Genomic DNA, 18,129 nt, shown 5'->3' with positions numbered 1-18,129 from the left:
TCAGCCATTACTTTAAATTTAATTGGGTTAAACTTTCCAATCAAAGCCAGAGATTGGCAGGATGTATTAAAAAACATGATCCAACTATATGCTGCCTATAGAGACTCACTTTATACACAAAAGTATAAATAGTTTCAAAGTGAAAGAATGGAAAAAGATATTCCATGAAAACAGAAAACAAAAGGGTATTAGTGTGGTTATTCTAATATCAGACGAACTAGGCATTAGATCAAAAACTGTTACAAGAGACAAAGAAGGACATTTTATTTTGAAAAAAGGGTCAATTCATCAAGAAGATAAAACAACTGTAAACATATATGTTAACATATACACACCACTATATATAAAATAGATAACCAACAAGTACCTACCATATAGCACCCAGAACTACAGTCAATATCTTGTAACAACCTATAAGGGAAAAGAATCTGAAAAAGAATACATACACACACACACACACACACACACACACACATAACTGAACCACTGTGCTGTACACCTGAAACTAACACGGCGTTATAAATCAACTATACTTCAATAAAATTTTTTTAAAAAACAAATAAATAAATATATACGCACAAACAACAGACCCCCAAAAGACATGAAGTAAACACTGACCAAATTGAAGGGAGAAATATTAGGTTCAATACACCAATTTCAATAACAGAACATCTAGATAGAAGGTCAATAAGGAAGTAGAGGACTTGAACACTGTAATCCTAACAGACATATACAGAACACTTCACCGAATAACAGTAGAATACACACTCTTCTCAGGTACATATGGAACATTCTCCAGGATAAGCCATATGCTAGGCCACAAAACAAAGACTCAATAAACTTAAAAAGATTGAAATCAGACAGAATCTTTTCTAAGAATAAAGATAGAAATCAACAGCGGGAAAACTGGATAACTCACAAATATGTAGAAGTTAAACAACACATTCTTAAACATCCAAAGGTTCAAAGAAGAAATCCTAAGGGAAATTAGAAAATACTTAGGGAAAACACAACATACCAAAACTTACAGGGTACAGCAAAAGCAGCACTTGGATGGATATTTATGGCTATAAATGTCTACGTTAAAAAAGAAAAAAGATATCAACAACCTAACTTTACATGTTGGGGTACTAGAAAAGAAATTAAACTCAAAGCTAGGAAATAATAAAAATTAGAGATAAATGAAACAGAGAACAGAGAAACAATAGAATCAATGAAACCAAAAGCTGCTCTTTGAAAAAAATCAGCAAAATTGACAAACCTTTTATAGATCATCTAAGAAAAAGCAAAGACAAAAATAACTAAAATCAGAAATGAAAGTGGGGACATTATTACCACTGCCCTCACAGAAATAAAACAGATTGTAAGAAAATACTATGAACAATTACACACCAAAAAACTAGGTAACATAGAATAAATAGACAAATTCCTAGAAACACACAAATTAACCTAAACTGACTCAAGAAGAAATTTTTATTTATTTATTTATGGCTGTGTTGGGTCTTCGTTTCTGTGCGAGGGCTTTCCCCAGTTGTGGCAAGTGGGGGTCATTCTTCATCACGGTGTGCGGGCCTCTCACCATCGCGGTCTCTCCTGCTGCAGAGCACAGGCTCCAGACGCGCAGGCTCAGTAATTGTGGCTCACAGGCCCAGCCGCTCCGCGGCATGTGGTATCCTCCCAGACCAGGGCTCGGACCCATGTCCGCTGCATTAGCAGGCAGATTCTCAACCACTGTGCCACCAGGGAAGCCCCAAGAAGAAATTTTAAATCTCGACATATAACAAGAAATCAGTAATCAAAACCTGACTCAGTAATCAAAACCTTCCAACAAGGAAAGATGCAGGACCAGACAGCAGCACAGGTGAATTTTACCCAACATGTGAAGAATTAACACCAATCCTTTCGAACACTTCCAAAAAAACAGAAGAAGAAGGAACAGTTCCTAACTCATTCTGTGAAGCCAGCATTACCTTAATACCAAAGGCAGATAAAGACATCATGAGAAAATTACAGACTGATATGCTTTATGAGTATAGATGCAAAAATTCTTAACAGAATACTAGCAAACTGAATCCAACAGCATATTAAAACAGCATCTTAACCAACTGGGATTTATCCCAAGAATGCAGAAGCAATTCAACATTAAAAAAAAAATCAATATAATAGACATTAATAGGATGAAGGAAAACACACATGATCAATTAATTCAGAAAAGGCATTTGACAAAACCCAACATCCTTTCATGATAAAAACACTCCTAAAACTAGAAATAGATGGGAACTTCCTCAACATGACAAAGGGCATCTATGAAAAACCCACAGCTACACTGAAAGCTTTCACCCCAAGATCAGGAATAAGACTAGGATGCCCACTTTACCACTGCTATTCAAAACTGTACTAGATGTTCTAGCCAGAGCAATCAAACAAGAAAAAGAAATAAAAGGCATCCAAATGGAAAGGAAGAAGTAAAAGTATTTTTATTTGCAGATGACATCATCCTGTATGTAGAAAAGTCCCAGAGAATCCATAAGAAAGTTACCAGAGCTAGTAAATTAATTCAGCAAAGTTGCAGAACAAAAATCAACACAAAAAAAGCTGTTGTGTTTCTATACACCTACAATATACAATCCGAAAAGGAAATTAGGAGTGTAATTCCATTTAGCAACTAAAAGAATAATAGCATCTAAAAGAATAAAATATCTAGGAATGGATTTACCCAAGGAGGTGGAAGTATTTTACCCTGAAAACTACAATATATTGCTGAAGAAAATTAAAGAAGACCTAAATAAATGGAGAGACATCCTGTGTTCATGGGTAGGAAGACTTTATATTAAGATGCCAATACTAACCAAAATAATCGACAAATTCAATGCAACTTCTATCAAACTCCAATAGCCTTTTTTGCAGAAATGGAAATGCCAATTCTCAAATTCATACGGAACTGCTGAATAGCCAAAACAATCATAAAAAATAAAAACAAAGTTGTAGGACTCACACTTCCTAATTTCGAAACTTACTATGCTATGCTACAGTAATCAAAACAGTGTGGTACTGCCATAAAGATAGACTCATAGACCAATGGAATAGAATAGAGAGTCCAGAAATAAATCTATACATCTACAGTCAACTGATTTTTGACAATGATGCCAAGTCTATTCAGTGGGGAAAGATCAATCTCTTCCACAAATGGTGCTGGGACAACCAGATTTCCATATGCAAAAGAATGAATTCATTTCCACATCTGTGGAAATGAATTTTCCACAGATTTCCACATGTATTCAGTGTGAGTTCCACCTAACTCACACCAAATACAGAATTTAACCCCAAAAGGACAAATGACCTAAATATAAGAGCTAAAACATAAACTTCTTAGAAGAAAACTTAGGGGTAAATCTTCATGATCTTGGATTTTGCAATGGATTCTCAGATATGACACCAAAAGCACAAACAATGAAAGAAAAATATAGATAAACTGAATTTCATTGAAATCTAAAACTTTTGTGCAAAGGACATTATCAAGAAACTGAAAAGACAGCTTTTTGGTTGTGTTTTAATGGGAGAAAATATTTACAAATCATAGAGCCGATAAGGGTCTAATATCAAGAATATACAATGATGTCCTAACATTTAACAACAAAAACACAAACAACCTAATTTTTAAAATGGGCAATGGACTTGAACAGACACTTCTCCAAAGAAGATATACAAACGGCCGTTAAGAACATGAAAAGACGTTCAACGTTATTAGTCATTAGGGAAATACAAACCAAAACACAATGAGGTATCATTTCACATCAACTAGGATGGCAATTAAAAAAAAAAAAACAGAAAATAACAAATATAAGTGAAGACGTGGAGAAATTGGAACCTTTGTACATTGCTGGTAGGAATGTAAAATCGTGTGACTGCTGTGGAAAGCAGTATGACAGTGCCTCAAAAAGTTAAACATAGCATTACCAAATGACCCAGCAATTCCACTTCCAGGTATATACCCAAAAGAATTGAAAACGGGAACTCAAACAAATACTTGTATACCAATCAATGTTCACTGTAGCATTACTCACAATAGCCAAAAGGTAGAAACAACCCAAGTGTCCATGAACAGAGGAATGAATAAACAAAATGTGGTATACACACGCAATGAAATATTATTCAGCCTTAAAAAGGAATTAAATTCTGATACAACATGGATGAGACATTATGCTAACTAAAATAAATCATACACAAAAGGACAAATATTGTATGATTCCACTTACATAAAATATCTGGAATAGGCAAATTCATAAAATCAGAAAGTAGATTAGAGGTTACCAGGGGCTGGGGGAGGGGGAAGTTAGGAGTTATTGCTTAATATGTACAGAGTTTCTGTTTGAGGTGATGAAAAGTTTTGGAAATAGGTAGTGGTGATGGTTGCACAACCTTACACATGCAGTTTTTGGCACTGAATTTACACTTAGAAATGGTTAAAATGGTTAATTTTATGTTATACATATATATTTTTTACCACAATAAATAAAAGAAAAAGTTATTAAACACATGTACAGGAATCAGAATCCTATCAAAGTCCTTAAACAAAACAGCTGTGAATGCAATTATCAGTAAGTGCATTACATTACAAACTACTGAGCCATACACAGAAATCAATTTACTTGCAAATGGTTTACATTGTAAGTAAAATAGAAAATGGGACTTGTCTATATAGAAAGGGAAAAGTTTGTTTCAGGAATTATAAAAGAATAACTGGAATTTAAGTTAGCTTATTACAAAAAGTCTGTGCTAATTTAAAACTCAACTTACTTTTAATTCCAAGACTTATTTTTTATCTGTTTTTTAAATTTTTATTTTTAACCCTGAACCAAACTTTCTGTATACTAGGATTGGAGTGTTTTAACACATATGGGAAGATTACAGATTTTCTTTTTACCACCATATACAAGTTTCATAAAAGCAACAATTATGTTTTATTTTTTAATTGTCCATAATGTTTGCCATACAATAAATACTCAACAAATTTGGTGAATAAAACCAAACCAGTCAAAATCAGCAGGAAAGTAGCATTAAGGAAACTCTTTTCAAAATCATCTTCCCATTACAATTTTAAAATACCTACTTTAAAAATAATATCTGAGTAATTCAGGGTCCATAAAACCAAAACTTTAAATTACTTCTTTTCTCCAGTGTATGCCCCCTTCCCCAACTCCAATGGGAGATTTCCAGAATTTGACTTTATGAGTAATTTCTTTTACTGATTTGTGTTTGTCTGCCTGAGGTAGCCCAGTCTAGAAAGGAAAGTCAACAAGCATTCATCTTCATAACTGGATGGTTGGACTACTCAAGGTACTGCTGAAGTGCCTGAAGTGCTTCTGGTTCACTAGTTCATATAGTAATAATACAGGTATCATTTGCATTGTTTTCTTTCATCTTTACTGCTTTGTTTGTGGTTTGGTACATTAAAGGTTTAATTATGAAATAAACTTGAATGTGAGACGCAAACTTTATTTGATAACTACCAAAGCAAACTGTGTGCTATTAATATCAATGACAATTAAGTTTTGACTTTTAGAACTCATCCTAAGGTATTTTTTTCTTAAAGCATAAGGGGTTTGGGGGGAACAAATCACCACTTTAACTGAGGGACTACTGTAATTAAATTCTCCCAAATCAGGCAATTTATAGCCACAGAGATGACCCTGGATGGCTACGAGAATGAGCCTCTCAGATCTCTGACTCCAGGGGAAATACTTGACTGTGGGCCCCAGCTGCTGCACGCTGAAATCCATCACTGTGCGTGGAGGCCACACTTCTCACTGGCTGCTGCCAGTCAAAGAGCACCATAGGCATACTAAGGCAGCCCTAGTCCTGGGAGATGAGGAGTTTTTGTGATAGGCACCTTTGGCTCAAGGACTTATGAGGTCTCGGTGAACTTCCTTAGAACTACGACACTTTCATCCAGACTTCCTTCCTTACCTCTCTCCTTCACTTGGAGTCAGACTTACATCAGTCTGACAACTCTCCTTGCCCCTGTCCTCATTTTCTCTCACAAGCACTTCTCCTAATAAATTTCTTGCATGCTTAATCCCATCTTGGCATCTGCTTCTCCCTTGCAGCATTATACTTTTTTTTTCTATTTTGCCATTTCAAATGAATTATTTGTTTCCCTATTTGCTAAAATAGGATACACCAAACATGACAATTCCAATGCCTTTTGACTGGTAAAGATCTCAACTAACTCCTGAGTAAGTATATTCTTGAGGGGACAAGATCAGAACTACATACAATTCAACATATGTACTGAGCACCTGCTATACATGAGAAATATGCTAAGCATTACAGGGAATACAAAGGTGAGTAGGATCCTATCGTGCTCTCAAATAGCTCCCAATATAGTGGTGGAGAGAAGCCACAGATACAAACTTTAAAGGGCAGATTATCATTAAGTACTAAAGTTGAAGTATAAAGTACTAAAGAAATTAAGAGATTCATTCTACTTAGGGGATGGAATTGTAGTAGAAAGCCTTTGTAGAGGAGATGGTATTTGAAATGTACATTGAAAGACATCATCAGGGCCTTCAGGTTGTACCTGCCTGTAATTAATAAGGACAATCCAACAAAGATGCCCTCCATGCTTGCACGCTTGACTACCCACAATGTGTAAATTCCTCCTATCACAATTCTCTCACACCTTCTCATTCCCAGAGTACTGATGGTTTCTTAGTTCCCCTCCAAAGGTGTTCCTCTCCCAGTATCCCCCCTTTCATCACCATTACCACTTAGACTCCTAAGCCAGAATCCTGGGAATCAGCTTTGACTCCTCTCACTACCCTGTCATTCAACTACCAATCTACCTCTAAATCTAAAATTTGTCCACTACTTCCCTGGTGGTGCAGTGGTTAAGAATCCGCCCGCCAGTGCAGGGGACACGGGTTCGAGCCCTGGTTGGGGAAGATCCCACAGTCCACGGAGCAACTAAGCCCGTGAGCCACAACTACTGAGCCTGCGCTCTAGAGACCGCAAACCACAACTACTGAGCCCGCATGCCACAACTACTGAAGCCCGCCCGCCTAGAGTCTGCGCTCCACAACAAGAGAAGCCACCAAAATGAGAAGCCCGTGCGCTGCAACGAAGAGTAGCACCCGCTCGCCACAACTAGAGAAAGCCCACGCGCAGCAACGAAGACCTAACGCAGCCAAAAATAAATAAATAAAAATAAAATAAAATCTGTCCACTTTTCTTTATCCCCACAGCTACTGCCCTAGTCAAGACCACCATCATCCCTTCCATGAATTGTTGCAAAAGTCCCCTAACCTACCTTCCTGCCTACAGTTCTACTGCCATTTAATCCAGGCTCCACAGAGCAGACAGTGATCCTTCAAAATTCATATCTAATTATCAACATCCTGCTTAAAACCTTTCAGTGGTTCCTCACTGCTCACAAGATAAAATGCAACAATTTGGTTCACAAGACCTGGCCCCATGCTCCAGACTCCAGCTACTCAGAATTCCTAAGATGCTGAGCTCCTCTTGGACTCCAAAGACTCTTTGGACCACAAACCCTTGGAACACACTTCCTCCTCATCCTCACCTGGCTAACTCCCACTTCCACTAAAATGTCACTTCCTTCACTCCCAAATATAAACATACAAGGATAGTCTCCTAGCTTCCTATTGCCATCCCAAGACCATTACTTCTCAGCCCTTTCCTTTATGGTCTATGCTGTCTTTTCATTAACTACCACCTTTAAAATTATTACTTTTTTATACAGCAGAATCCTTTCGTCAAATGCAATTCTACACAGAGCCCCAATATGTAACAGAGTTAAGCTTCTCAGCCTAACTCAAGGAGTTTCAAAACCCTCTTCATTCAGCCTCCTTCTCTCCTAAGACACTGCTTCCCTAAAACCTAAGGTGCAGGACAATTAGAACACCATTGTCTGTATTACACTGCCTACTCAAAGGAAGAAACACAGTACAGTGGAAAGAGTTGTCTTTTAAGCTAAACAGACTTAAGTTCAAATCTTGATTCTACTCATTAGTCACAAGATCTTGAGCAATTTGCCTGAGGATCCATTTCCTCATCTGTAAAACTCAGCTGTAAAAATCACCACCTTGAAAAGTCAATGGGTAGAACAGAGATAAGTATGTAAAGTACCAAGCACAGTACCTAGAATACTGACACAAAGCAGGAAATCAATAAAATACTATCTGCTATGGCTTATCCAGGAAATGTAGGTTAACATTCAAAATCAATTAATGTGATTTACCATAATACTGACAGAATAAAGGAGAAAAACCTTATGATTATTTTAAGAGACACAGAAAAATCATTTGACAAACTTCAATATCCATTTATGATTTTAGAAAACCCCAAAACTCTCAGAAAACTAAAAGTGGAAGGGGAAATCCTCAATCTGATAAACAGCATCAATGAAAACTAACATCATCCTTAATGGTGAAATAAGACATGCTTTTCCCTTAAGAATGAGAACAAGGCAGGATGAGCACTCTCACTACTTTGATTCAACACTGTAATGGAAGTCCTCCTAGTCAGTAAAATAAGGAAAAGAAAGAAAGAAAGAAATACCAGACTCTATTTGCAGATGACATAATTATGTAGAAAATTCTATAAAGTCTACAAAACAACTACGAGCAAGGTCAAAGGATACAAGATCAATATACAAAAGTCAGCTACATGCTTTTGTTTTTTATTCAGATATATCATCTTCATTAAACAACTTTTTTGAGTTTCATAATGCCTTTCTTTTTCATGCATTTTCGGCATACTGAAGGACTCGATGCATATTTAAGGACTTCCAATTGATAACAATATAAAATTTCTGAAATTCCCTCTCTTTCCCCTTAGAAGTCTCCCTCCTTCATCTCCCATTTGGACTAAATTCTCTCTAGGCCTGGGCACATCTGTCACCCTGCAACTTCTCTTTATTGCTCTCCAAATTTTCACCTATTGTTTATATACTTGTAGCAAACAACTGGAAAATAAAATTTTAAAACAATTTACAATAGCATCAAAAAACAAAATATTTCAGATTAAAACATAACCAAAGACACGTAAGACCTCTACACTTAAAGTGTTTCTCAGAGAAATGTAGAAGTCTAAATAAATGGAGACCTATACTACATTCATGAATCCAAAGATTTGCTATTGTTAAGATGTCAATTCTCCCTAGTTATCTACAGATTCAATGCAATTACAATTAAAATCTCACCAAGATTTTTTGGTAGAAACTGACAGAATGGTTCAAAATTTATACTGAAATGCAAAACCTAGAAACAATAAAATAATATTTTAAAAGAAGGAGGACTTACACTACCTAACTTTAAGACTTACTATAAATCTACAGTAATCAACGGTGTGATATTGGGGTAAAGATAAACAAAACACCAATGGAATAGAATGGAGAGTCTAAAAAAATATATATATTTATTTTAAATATATTACATATTTAAATATACATTTACATTAATATATATTATATATATTCATTTAATTTTCACAAAAACAACAGAATCCAACAAGGAAAGGAAAGTCTCTTTGAAAAATAGTTCTGAAATAACTAGATACAAGCATAAAAAAATGAATCTCAATTCTTACCTCATATCATACACAATTAATTTGAAATGGACCACAGATTATGTAAAAGCTAAAACTATAAAGCTTTTAGAAAACAGCATTAGGACCATGTCTTCATGACTTGGTGGCAGGCAAGGGGTTCTGGGACAGGGCGCAATAACCTTAAAAGAAAAAAAACCTGATAAATTTGACTCCATCAATATTAAAAACTTGGGTTCATCAAAAAACACCATTAGGGGGCTTCCCTGGTGGCGCAGTGGTTGAGAATCTGCCTGCCAATGCAGGGGACACGGGTTCGAGCCCTGGTCTGGGAAGATCCCACATGTCGCGGAGCAACTAGGCCCGTGAGCCACAATTGCTGAGCCTGCGCGTCTGGAGCCTGTGCTCCGCAACAAGAGAGGCCGCAATAGTGAGAGGCCCGCGCACCGCGATGAAGAGTGACCCCACTTGCCGCAACTAGAGAAAGCCCTCGCACAGAAACGAAGACTCAACACAGCCATAAATAGATAAATAAATAAATAAAAAGAACGTGAATTTCTAAAAAAAAAAAAAAAAAAAAAAAACACCATTAGGAAAATGAATAGACAAGCCACGGGCTAGAAGAAAATATTCATGAAACATATATCTGATAAAGGACAGTTAACCAGGATATATAAAGAACTCCCACAACTCAATACTGTAAAGAAAAACAGCTCAATTTTTTAAATGGGCAGCAGATTTACACAGACACTGCCCAAAAGATATACAAATAACCTACAAGAACATGAAAGAGTGCTCAATATCATCAGTCATCAGGATATAGCAAATTAAAACCACAATGAGATACCACTACACACCCACCACGACTAAAATTAAAGACTAATAACACTGAATACCGGCAAGGATGTAGAGCAACTGGAATTCTCATACACTGTTGGTGGGAACATAAAATGGTACAACCACTTTGAGAAAAGGTCTGGGAGTTTCTTATAAAACTAGCGGACACTTACTCTATGAGCCATTTCTCCTGATATTTACCCTAGAGAAATGAAAACATTTCTACAACACAACCTGTATAAAAACACTCATGGCAGCTTTATTCATAATGGCCCCAAACTGGAAACATCCCTGGTATACATCCACTTGATAAACTTTTGACATGTTCACATGATAGAAAAAAGGACTGAATTCTTCATAAACACAACCTCAAAAGCCTTTCCAAAAATATATACTGTATGATTCTATTTATATGATATCCTAGAACAGATAAGATTAACCTATGGTAGGATGACAGAAGATCAGAAGAGCAGTTGCTTCTGGAGGTTGGGGGCAGGAACTGACTGAGAAGGCACATGAGGGAAATTTCAGGAGTGATGGTAATGTTTGATATCTTGGTAGAGGCTTAGGTTGTATTCATTTGCCAAAATTCATTAAATGGTACAATTAACATTTGTGTATTCCATTATATGTAAATTTTACCTAAAAAAAAAGGAACTGCAAACAAGTACTGAACTCTAAGTTAATGACATACATGCTGAAGTGTTTAGGGGTAAAGTGTACTGATGTCCACAACTTACTTTGAAATCCATCAAAACGTAAGATGGATTGGTGGATGGATAGAGAGATAGATTAGCATGTGATAAAGCAAACAGTAAAATGTAAATTATAAAATCCAGGTGTAAATTGTAAAATAATTCCTTACCTGCTCCCATTACCCTCCTCTTCTAACTCATTGAGATTTCTAATCCATGGAGCTCTCATTTACACCTCCATTATCTCTCTTATAGCTTAACTTCCAATCATCTGAAATATCTCTATTCTCTTCGTCTCTACCGCAGCCACCTGCAACCAACTATCCTTCTCTACCCATTTACCTAAACTGATGAGTGCTGCCCGAGGAAAATCTCACAACCACTAGACCAATGAACGCTACTCCAAATTTGTAACTTCCACACTCAGCACTGCTGAGCAATTCCTTTCTAATTCACTGGTTGGCTCCTTCTCCAGACTCCACAGCAGCAATTCCAAAACTGGATTATGCTTCTTAAACTCCTTACTCATTTCTCTTTCCTCATTCTATGTAAAGTATCTTGCCTTTCATTCCATCATGAACATAGTGGCTACCAAGCATGAACTACCTGCTCCCCAATCTACAAACCCATCTTATCTCACCTCCTCCCACCTCAGAAGAAAGGATGTCATCACTCCTGCCAGACGTAGCAGATCATCATCAATACTGCTTAAAAATGCAGACTCTGTAACCAAGTTATCCTTTCCAAACCTCAGTTTTCTCTCTGATAAAATAGAAACGGGGCTTCCCTGGTGGCGCAGTGGTTGAGAATCTGCCTACCAATGCAGGGGACACGGGTTCGAGCCCTGGTCTGGGAGGATCCCACATGCCGCGGAGCAACTGGGCCTGTGAGCCACAACTACTGAGCCTATGCGTCTGGAGCCTGTGCTCCGCAACAAGAGAGGCCTCGATAGTGAGAGGCCCGCGCACCGCGATGAAGAGTGGCCCCTGCTCGCTGCAACCAGAGAAAGCCCTCGCACAGAAACGAAGACCCAACACAGCCAAAAATAAATAAATAAATAAACTAATTTTTTAAAAAACAGAAACAATAATAGTATACTGTGAGAATTAGAGAACACATGCAAGGCACTTAAAATAGTACCTGGCAAATAATTCAAGGCAAATCCCATTGCTGTGTTCCTGAGCTCATCTTGTTCAGTATCTTCACTAGCATTCTCTATCAGCTCCTTCCCCAAAGCCTCCTAACATAAACAAGTTTCCATCACCTTCAAATAAAAAACAAGTGTCTTCCCCAACTTGAATCCCCTTCTTGTCACAGAAGTATCTCTTTTCCCTTCATTTCCAAGCTTCTAGGGGAAAAAAAAAAATCTGAAAAAACTCATCTGTTCTTGCTATTCTTTTTCCATGCTCTTCCATCTTCTATTCTCACACCGAAACTGCTTGGACATAAGTGACCCCTAAGCTGTCAAATCTAACACTTTTCAGGCCCCTTATTTGACTTTTCTATAGCCTGACACAGTTAATGACACTTTTCTTGAAACTCCTTCCATTCTCAGCTTCTCAGACACTAGGGTCCCATTCTCTCTACCTGACTCTTTCCTTCTTAATCTCCTTTACTCACGCCTTTCCCTCTGCTCTTCCCCTACACCCTACTGTCCATTCTATTTCCCCAGTTCTGATGCCAGCCTTATTTCATTCTTATCTCTAATCATTTTCAGTGGGTGGTCTCATCTACTTTTTTTTAACACCTTCTTTGAGGTACAATTAACATACAATAAATTGCACATATCTGAGCTGTATAATCTGTTAAATTTTAATATATGTATACTCTCCTGAAACTACTGGTACAATCAAGACAAATGAACATAAAAGCCTCCCCCCAAAATAACTACTGACTTGCTTTTTGTCACTGTGGATGCATTTTCTAGAAATTTATAGTATATATACTGTGGTGTTTTTTTGAGGGGGCAGGGGGTGGTTTCTTTGGCTTCTTTCATTCAGCTTAATTATTTTGAGATTCAGCAACGCTGCCTTGTATATCAACAGTTCGTTCCTTTTTACTGCTGAGAAGTATTCCAATGTATGGCTATATCACAATTTGTTTATTAATTCACCTGCTGATGGACATTTGGGTTGTTTCCAGTTTTTTGCTGAACAGGACTGCCATGAACATTCATGTGTAAGTCTTTCATAGGATATAAGCTTCGTCTATTCTCATGGCTCTACTTACACACCTGGAAGTCCCAAATCTGTTTCACCAGATACCAATAACCAGTTGCCAGTTTGACAAGTCCACCTGGATAACCCAAAATGACTTTTAAATCAACAAGTTCAAAACTCATCTTATAATGCCACTCTTTCCACCCCAGCAGGTTCTCCTCCTACATTCTCTATCCTGACTAAAGGCACTCAAACCAGAAACTTAAGAATCCTCCTACTCTTACCATTTCCCTCCATCACTCAGTGAGTTACTAGATCCTGTCAATTCTGCCTTTTAAACATCTTTCAAATAAAATCCATCTCCACACTTCCATCCTAATTCAAATGCATATCATCTCTTGGCTGGACTATTAACCCTAGCCTTCTTCTAACTTTTCTCCTTACCTTGGGTCTCATTATTCTCCAATCCATTTTCTATTCTATGGCCAAAGTGGATTTTCTAAAATTGAAATTTTATGTTACTCCCCTATTTAAAATTCCTCAATGCCATCTATCCCCTCAAGATAAAATTCATACTCCTTAGCTTAACATACAAAAAATTCTCCATAAATCAGTTTCCTCTCCAAACTCATCTTCTGCCACTTCCCATCATGTTCGAACTTAGTCATTTCTGGATGATGTCAATTATCTTTTAATCCTTAGTGCTGAGAGCAATACTTGGTCTGCAGTAGGCACAATATGCTTATGCAACAGATAAGGTAGGACCTAGACTAACAAATATATTGAGACCTTCTGGGGATTTTCAGGAATAGTAGTAGTCCAGTCTGGCTGAAGCATAAAGTATATGAAAGACTATGGTAAGCAATCCATCCAGAAAAGCAGGATGAAACCAGACCACAGATCACCATCAAGTCTATTCCAAAGAATATACACTCATTCTATGCCCTCAAAAGACATCAACGGTTCTGAACAAGAGTGTGACACATTCAGAAGTGTCCTATAACTTCTGAAATTTGAAAAATAGATAAAGGAGGGGTGAGGGGCAGTGAACTCAGTAAAGAGGCTACAGCAGTAGTCTGGGAAAGGGGACTCAAGAGCAGTGGGAGTAGGGGGGAATAGATTAAAAGAACATGTCAAGGGGAATGAAGCTACAGGCTCTGACTGGGTGTGGGCAGTAATAAGTCATCAGAAATGACTCCAAAGTTTTGAACCAGTCAAATAAAGTAATACAGCTAATAAATCAAGATGATTTTTTTTTTAAATAGGTGAAAGGGAGGGAGCTGATCGTTTTGTTTGGGTTTTCCCTACCCATTCATTCAAATTTAAGCGCCAACCAGGTGTCAGGCACTGTATACATGGAGGATAAAACGAGGGTAAAATATCATCCCTGTTCCCAAAGACCATCCAATCTAGTTGGGGTGGGGAACTTAAACAGGAAAAAAATAGGAACTTAAAATGAATTGTTAAGTGCTAGGCTAGGGTGCTAAAAGAATATTTAGACTGAAAGAAAGACTATCCAACTCAGGCCTGAGGATCTGAGAAAAGATCTGAGGTCTAGAGAGCCCAGAGGATGGGTGGTGTTAGGCCAGGCAAAAGGCCATCCAGGTGAAGAAAACAGCATGTTCAAAGAGCCTCAGGTTAGATAACACAAGTTGATGCATCTGCAAACAGTACAATAAGTACAATAAGTCTAAAAGAAGATATGGAGATATCCACAGGAAATGTCTAACAAGCAGATGAAAATGCAGGTTTTGAGCTACCAAATATATTTTCAACCTGTCTTTGGTGGCTTAAAATCATCTTTAGTGGATATTTTAAATAAGAATTGGGAGAATCTCACACATCAGCGAGATTGTGTACACTTCCACCTTCTCCCATCACTTCTACTGTCAAGCAAGGGTATCTCTGCTTAAAGTCAAAGAGGGTTTATATAAATAAGCAAAGAGGACTGGTGGGGACTGTGGAAAATCTGAGATAGATAGATGCCTTGTCTAAAGAGGGCAGCCATTTACTCAGCTCCAGCAGCTTACTGCCTTGCTTGAATGCTGGCCCAATGTGGAGAGATCTTCTTATTCTCCAAGAAAAGCTCAAAATTCAGATTTTATGTAATATCTCCCATTTGAAAATACTGGCATCTGATTACATTAAAAATAAAACAACACTATGCCAGCCAAAAAAAATGCTTCTGTGGACAGATTTCAGCACAGGCCACCAGTGTGGCAGAGTTAGACCTGGTCTGCTAAATCCTTCAGTGCTCTTTTCACTATCTCATAGGACCCTCAACTGATAGGGTTTCATGGTGACTCCCATGGGATAGGAGCTGCTTGCTTCCAAGCGAAACAGCCCCAAACTGATAGTGCTTTATTAGTTCTTTTATATATTTTCAATAATTTTTGTCTCTTCCCCACCCCATCCCCACCCTGGTCAGGATACCTGCTTCTAGCATCACTGAGACTTCCTACTCCCCTCCTATTACAACCTAAGATGGCAAGCTTGCAGGTAAAGCAAAAGTAAACAGAGTGAGAGCCTGACAGGATTTCTAATGAATAAAGCAGGTAAGGCATATGGCAAAGATTTGGTTTTCTTAGAAAACAATTATCACAGAGATATCTGTGACTAGTCAGACACCTGAGCAAAAAAGTCAGTAACTTATATTTGAAATATATGAGCAAATTCTGCTAACAAACCAAATAGGTTCCATTGTGAGCTACCAAGAGGGGGAGAGGGAGAACAGCACAAAAGGGAAAGTAAAAGTTGCTGGCCTTTGAGAAATATCAGATACCTCTTAAAACACAGTTTTTTAAAGTATAAATGTTTAAAAGAAAAGGTACACTATAACCTCAACTCTCAGTGAGGAATAAAAATATTTTTTAATCAGATAACATGCAACATTCTTCGAGCAACAAGAAATGGGGATTTAGAAACACTATTAAAAGAGTAAAGCTATCCCTATATTTATAAGAAGTAAAAGGAAAACAAAAAATAATCTGATAGTTTTTAATATTCATTCAGAGATCAGTTGCTGATGTTTTAGTGTATTAAATCACAACGTTGCTTCAGAAGCTCTGAAAATATAACAACATTTCCTAATTATACTAAAACGGATAAAAGTACAGATCACGGGGTATATAACTTTAGATAACAATATGGCAAACTCGAAGAAACAAAGAACTGTTAAAATGTCTAATCAACAAACCGAATGACAGTACCAAGATTTTGAGAGAGAGAGAGAGACAGACAGACAGACAGACATGGGGGGGGGCGGGGAGGGAGAGAAAAAGAGAGAGAAAGAAAGAGAGAAAGAAAGGAAAGGGAAGGAAGGAAAGCAAGGAAGGAAGGAAGGACAGTGGCATGTGCACCCGCCCCTGTGAATCGGAGGAGTCGGGGAATTCAGGGGAATGAAGAGTGATTACAGAGGGCGAGCAAAGCAGGCCCTGTTCCTGCTGGCAGGCGAGCTCTGCAATTACTTAGAGCAAGCATTATGGCCAGAGCATTCTGGAGCCCACTTAGACGAGCAGACTGGACACCTAAAACCGGAGGCTGACAGCAGCTCCGGGAGAGGACCGAAAAGGCGGAAAAGTGGCCTGCTTTGACCTCCACTGAAAACGGAGGCTCCTCCAACTCTCGTCTCTGAATCAGGGGCAGGGCGGTAAGCTCTCAGCGGTTGGATTCTTCGGACAAACTCTCCCAGGCTCCCTGCGGCCTTCCCACACACCACACCGGGTGAATGTCAACACGGAGAGCCAGCGAGTGTAAGGGAACCTCTCGGTGTGCGCCGTCCTTTCTGGGAGGCGGTGAGACCGGGAAGAAAGACGGCTCCGCGCGCGCCCCGCCTCCCAGCCCTTCCCCAGCCCCGGCCCGGCGCCCTCGCAGGGGCTGCAGCCGGGAAGCGGGGTCTCGCGCGCTCCTCACCTTTTTCAGCGCAGGCACCAGCAGCCCCCGCCACTTGGGCGCGTTCTCCTCGCTGAAAAACTCGTACGGCAGCTGCTGCGCCTGCATGGTGCCCCCGGGGCTCCTCCGGGTTGGGAGAGGGGCGGCGGCGGCCGGGCCGGGGAGCCGCGAGAGGGCGAGCTCTTAGCGCGGAACAGGGCCGCGGCCCCACCGGACGGCCCGGCCCCCTCGGGGCGCCGAGCGGCCGGGCTAGCCCCGGAGAGGGAGCTGGGGGGCGAAGCCCGCGCCCGGCCACCCACCCGACACGGGCACCAGCCGCGAAGAGCGAACGCAGCCCGGAGGCGGCGGCGGCGGCATCCCGCACCACCGCCCCGGGGCCGGGCCCCCACTCCTCCCCGGCCCGCTGGCGCCGCCCCGGGTTGCCCTCCGCCGCGGTCGCCGCCCGCCCGCCTGCCGGGGCTGCGCTCCCGGGCCCGGCCTGGCCCCGCGGCGGAGCCGGCGGCTGGGGGGGGGGGGGGGGCGTGTGGACGGACGCTCCGGCCGCGGCGCCCGCGCGGCAGGGACCCCGAAACGCGAGCGACCTGGGGCGGGGCGGAGCTGGGCGCGGGGTGTAGCGGGGGAGGGGAAAGGCCCGAGGTCGTTGTTGGGGAATCCGGCTGCCTGAGGTGCCGCCGCGGCCGCCGCCGACGCCGGTGTAGCGCTAGAGCTTCCTACTAGCGAACTGAACCTGCCTGCTACTGAGCATGCGTCGCCGGGCAGGGCCGGTTCGCTCCGGGTTTTCCGGCTCCCCAGCCAAGGAGGAGGGAAGCGCGAGGGAGCGAGGGAGGGCGCCCCGCCGGGCTGTGGCTGCGCCTCCGAGGGCTGCAGGGGGAGGAGCGATAGGGCCCCGAGACGTCGAACCCCCGGCCGAGTGGGGCCTGCGGGGTGGGGTGCGAGCTACGGTGGAGCGGCCCCCATTGTGTGGTTGGGCCGAGAAGGAT

The 18,129-nt window shown here is 40.3% G+C and overlaps 1 protein-coding gene across 2 annotated transcripts in view; it reads right to left on the bottom strand.

Annotated features, from left to right (window-relative positions):
- The window catches only part of SOS1 (SOS Ras/Rac guanine nucleotide exchange factor 1), a 151,591-nt gene extending 134,041 nt beyond the window's left edge, over positions 1 to 17,550 (bottom strand). For both annotated transcript variants that reach the window (XM_059943540.1, XM_059943541.1), the window contains exon 1: positions 17,171 to 17,550. In XM_059943540.1, the coding sequence (XP_059799523.1) occupies positions 17,171 to 17,257 (87 nt within the window). In that variant the 5' untranslated portion in view covers positions 17,258 to 17,550. The remainder of the gene's footprint in view (positions 1 to 17,170) is intronic.
- Between the last annotated feature and the right edge of the window lie 579 nt (positions 17,551 to 18,129).

This window comes from Balaenoptera ricei, chromosome 13 (genome assembly GCF_028023285.1).
Source record: "Balaenoptera ricei isolate mBalRic1 chromosome 13, mBalRic1.hap2, whole genome shotgun sequence".
Taxonomy (NCBI): Eukaryota; Metazoa; Chordata; class Mammalia; order Artiodactyla; family Balaenopteridae; genus Balaenoptera; species Balaenoptera ricei.
Note: the sequence above shows the minus strand (reverse complement) of the source record. Positions and strands in the feature narration are given on the sequence as shown.